This window comes from Ipomoea triloba, chromosome 9 (assembly GCF_003576645.1).
Source record: "Ipomoea triloba cultivar NCNSP0323 chromosome 9, ASM357664v1".
NCBI lineage: Eukaryota > Viridiplantae > Streptophyta > Magnoliopsida > Solanales > Convolvulaceae > Ipomoea > Ipomoea triloba.
Window position 1 is genome coordinate 8,694,195 of NC_044924.1, and position 5,000 is coordinate 8,699,194.

At 38.1% G+C, this 5,000-nt stretch overlaps 1 protein-coding gene and 1 long non-coding RNA gene across 2 annotated transcripts in view; one reads left to right on the forward strand and one right to left on the reverse strand.

Moving 5' to 3' along the window:
- Positions 1-1,121: 1,121 nt before the first annotated feature.
- LOC116030601 (putative germin-like protein 2-1) lies at positions 1,122-1,896 on the forward strand. Its single transcript, XM_031272903.1, has one exon. It carries the CDS (start codon positions 1,151-1,153, stop codon positions 1,799-1,801), a length of 651 nt encoding a protein of 216 aa, XP_031128763.1. The 5' UTR covers positions 1,122-1,150; the 3' UTR covers positions 1,802-1,896.
- A 1,273-nt stretch (positions 1,897-3,169) lies between these two features.
- LOC116030637 overlaps positions 3,170-5,000 on the reverse strand; it is a 3,319-nt gene continuing 1,488 nt past the window's right edge. The window contains exon 2 of the long non-coding RNA XR_004100439.1: positions 3,170-3,468. This is a non-coding gene — a long non-coding RNA (uncharacterized LOC116030637). The remainder of the gene's footprint in view (positions 3,469-5,000) is intronic.

Here is a 5,000-nt window from a genome sequence, read left to right on the forward strand (position 1 = left end):
AAAAAAAAAAAAAAGGGGGGGGGGGGGGGGGGGGGGGAGGAAAAAAAACAAATCTGATTAATTTATACAAAAAAAAAAACAAAAAAAACAAACAGATGGGTCAGGCGCGCATGAGTGACAGCCACGCACGCCGTGCGAGGCTATCCTAAATGTTGTGTGGGGCCCACTTTTCTGCAATAAACTTTTGTTTTGCAGGAATTAATTTTGCATTCTCTCACATCTTCTCTCTCTTGCCATGTTGACATTTTTTCTTAAAAGACCGTGAATAAACTACTGTTGGGGATGCTACCTCTTAGCTCTCTGACCCTCTTCACCTTGACGTCTCCACCTAGTCTGCAATGTGGATCGGAACCTTGTGGTCTATCTTGTTATTTTGCAACTCCCAACTAACTTTTTAATTAGTCCGTCAATATCTTGGACTAGTAACTTATTATCTTGTAATTATAATTCTTATTCTTACTGCATAAATTCTTTGTTTTAAGTGTCTTGAGCCCTAATAGTCTTAATATTATTTTCTCTTCTTAGTTCTCATACATTAACCATGAGTTTGTCTGAAATTCTGCTTTATTGTGCTTATTTTACTTTAAAATAGATAGTTTTAAATTTAGAAACTATTATACTCAGCACCCAGATCAGGCGGTATAGATTTCATTTTGCGAGAAAAGAAACGCTCAACTATGACACGAAAACGCTCAAAAATATTATATAAATCATATCTTAAGCGCATTGATAAAAATCATGTATAACGAGAATAGTCATCCGCAAACATAACAAAATAAAATGAAAGAAGCGGAGGTGGGCCCAACCAAACGCCAATATATTGTAATTTGTAGCTAGATAGAATCTGTTGTTGATGAATCTGTCAACCAACAATTGTCGGTCACCTTCCTCCATATCCTTTGGAGAATCTTGGGACAAAACTGCAAAATTAACATAATATCAGCCGGCGAACCTACCTCTTCACCTTGTCACATCCAATAACCACACCTCCCGCCTACATCATTCTATGGACGGCTTCACATTTATAGAATTCAATGATGCATAAACTCTCTCTATATAAAGAGTAGTTCAACCACATCCTCTTCATCATTTCAATTCCTACCTTAGCTTAATTAGCTCCCTTAGCTTCCATTGTTCAATAGTTATATAAATGGCAAATTTCACCGTCTTTCTTAGCTTAGTAGCTCTCATTTTCTGCGGCCTCGCCATGGCATTCGAGCCTAGCCCATTGCAAGACTTCTGCGTTGCAGATCCTAGTAGCTCGGCTAAGGTTAACGGCTTTGCATGCAAGGATCCCAAGATGGTTCAAGCCACTGACTTTTTCTTCAGCGGCCTGCATTTACCCGGAAACACATCAAATCCCAATGGCTCCAAAGTCACCGCAGTCAACGTGGCTCAAATCCCGGGGCTCAACACTCTCGGCGTTTCACTGGTGCGCATTGACTACGAGCCTATGGGCATTAACCCTCCCCACACTCACCCCAGAGCCACGGAAGTCATCGTGGTTCTCCAAGGAGCTCTTGAAGTTGGGTTCGTCACCTCCAACCCCGATAACCGTCTCATCTCTAAGGTTCTCAAGACCGGCGACGTTTTCGTGTTTCCGGTGGGGCTTGTCCATTTTCAGCGCAATGTTGGGTCCACAAAGGCGGTGGCTTTTGCCGGATTGAGCAGTCAGAACCCCGGTGTGATCACCATTGCCAACGCCGTCTTCGGGTCGGATCCGGATATTAATGCGGATATCCTTGCCAAGGCTTTCCAAGTGGACAAGAATACAGTTTCGTACATCCAGTCCAAATTCTAAAATTTCAATGTTTTGGATAAAATCATGTTTTTGCTTAGCTTGTCTGTGTGGTGTGGTGTTCTTGAGTACTGTGGTTCAAAACTTGATATTAGTTTGTGTGATTTTTGTACTTTTATTTTTTGCATTAGAATAAAATTGTTTCTGATCTGCATTTAGTTTGTAATTTCAATTAATTAATATTTGCGACTTAATTGGCTATAGGCTTCTAATTTACTAAAAAAATCAGCTCAAAATTTTGGATATTATATATATCTTTGATTTACCGGGAAATTGACCGGCTTTCTAAACTTAGCCACTAAAGGTTGCCCATAATTAACTGGCTTAAACCAAGAAGGATAGACAACTCCAATAGAGGGTGAAGTTTAAAACAATGTGGTCACCAAATCGAATTATCCGACCAACGTGGTTTGGGTTATCCCATATATATATATGGTCCGTTTCAGGTGTGAACCTGTGAACCCCCACGCACCGTTGAGATGTGAGATTAAACGGCCAAGATCTAAGAAGTGGTGCATCTGGTGCAGTTGTGCAATGATGTATATTTACCAGGTTAAAATCCTTATAAATCACAAGATCGAGCAAGATCAACGGTGCATAATGGTACACAGGTTCACATTATAGTACCAGGTTAAAATCCTTATAAATCACAAGATCGAGCAAGATCAACGGTGCATAATGGTACACAGGTTCACATGCATTAGTGTGTGCAAAACTCTGTGTAAGTAGTGATTGGGCGGTGTTTTAAAGATGTGAAGTAGTGAATGGATTTTTTGATGCGTGAATGGAGTTCAGAGTGGGTGTTTTTAAGCGTGTGTTTTTACTGTGTAAGTGTGTGCGTTTATGGGCAGAGTGGGTGTTAATACCCCATGTATGTCATTAAAGCAGTGTGTGTTTCTTTATGAGTGTGTGCATTTGTGTATACGCAGATTGTTGTCCTTTCATGGTGTTAAATATGGGGGATTGTGGAATTTGAATTGTAGGTGTGTGCAGAAATGGGTTTAACGTGTGCAGATAACCTAGTTAGTATGTTGCGATGGGGTGCATTTATTTAAGACGGTGTGTGCAAGTTACTGGGTGCAAAAAATGTATTTAACGGTTGCAAAGGGTTGTTAGAATTTATACATTATAGCCATTTTTGAAATAATATGGAGAGGCGTAGGTGGCTGCGAGTGATACTGGGCGTGTACAGAAACCTGAATTGTTGGATGATCTTATATTTTTTGTAGGTGCAATGTACTGATTATATAAATTTATATTTGACAAATTCAGGACCCAGTGAGGAAAACGAAGAGATGAAAACTTGTGAACAATGTATGTAATACTAGTATAACACGAATGGATGATGGTGTGTGCAATGCACATATCTAATTCAATCACAACGTGAATTAAGTATCTAACAAATGAGACAGTGTAACAATATCCCTGATTTATTCGAAAACGTAAAAGACAACATCATTTGTGAACAAAGTGAAGAATATAACAAACCCATATCTGATAAATGAAAAGTTAATTAAGAAAAGCATAAAACTACTGAGGTTCGTCAACCAACATTAGCTGCAAATTCCTCTACAGAAGTGACGTTGGAAAGACGGTGCGTGTTGCTATGAAACAATAATAGTTCTGACAGGAACCAAACGCGAAGTTCACGTAAACACTGGGCATCACCCCTGCAAATACCACAATTAAATATCGATGCATATCAAATTAAATAAAACCAATTACCAGAAAAGAACTAAACGAGAACAAAATGAATAGCGCACACAGACTGGTGCACACACTTGTTGCCTAACGAGCACAAACTCAAAATATGTTGTGTCACTATGCACACATGCCAAGCTAGACCCGCACACCACATTTCAAAAACAAGGTAGAAGGAAATAATTCATTAAAAATGTAGATGAATATCAAATTAAATAACACCAATTACCAGAAAAGAACTAAACGAGAACAAAATGAATAGCACACACAGACTGGTGCACACACTTGTTGCCTAACGAGGACAAACCCAAAATGTGTTGTGTCACTATACACACATGCCAAGCTAGACCCGCACACCACATTTCAAAAACAAGGTAGAAGGAAATAATTCACTAAAAATATCGATGCATATCAAATTAAATAACACCAATTACCAGAAAAGAACTAAACGAGAACAAAATGAATAGCGCACACACCTCCTTTATATTTTTGATTGACTCAACTCTTCTATTTTCAATTCAAAACAAAGAAAGGAAAAAATAGAAGTTACTAAATAAATTGAAAATGAATTTCAATTTGTAAATGAAATTCGAAATGAAAGAAATAAAAAAGGAACACAACGAGACTGGTGCACACACTTGTTGCCTAACGAGCACAAACCCAAAATATGTTGGGTAACTATGCACATATGCCAAGCTAGACCCGCACACCACATTTCAAAAACAATGTAGAAGGAAATAATTCATTAAAAATATCGATGCATATCAAATTAAATAACACAAATTACCAGAAAAGAACTAAACAAGAACAAAATGAATAGCACACAGACTGGTGCACGCACTTGTTGCTTAACGAGCACAAACCCAAAATATGTTGGGTCACTATGCACACATGCCAATCTAGACCCGCACACCATATTTCAAAAACAAGGTAGACGGAAATAATTCATTAAAAATATTGATGCATATCAAATTAAATAACACAAATTACCAGAAAAGAACTAAATGAGAACAAAATCAATAGCGCAATCAGACTGGTGCACACACGTGTTGCCTAATGAGCACAAACCCAAAAACAACTCAGTACGGAAACCATAACCGGAGCACAAACCCAAAAACAACTCAGTACGGAAACCATAACCGGAACCCCACAACAAAAAAACATTACTAGCTAGAACTGAAAAAATACAAATCAACAAAAAAACATTACTAGCTAGAACTGAAAAAATACAAATGCGTACCTTGCTCAAATTTCCAACAATTAGTAAAAAGGAAAAGGAAAAAAAAAAACCCACACACACACTAGCATCCGAAACACCACATCCCACACACCACCCCATTCACGAAACTGGATTTTCTGTCAAAGTTATACTAAAAGTTGCTACAACCTTACATGCTGCTTATGCTCACCAATTCTTTACACCCCATTTCTAAGAATTATTATTATGTTAGCAATGGAACGTATATATATAGTATGCATGTTTTATGGTTAGCAGATTACT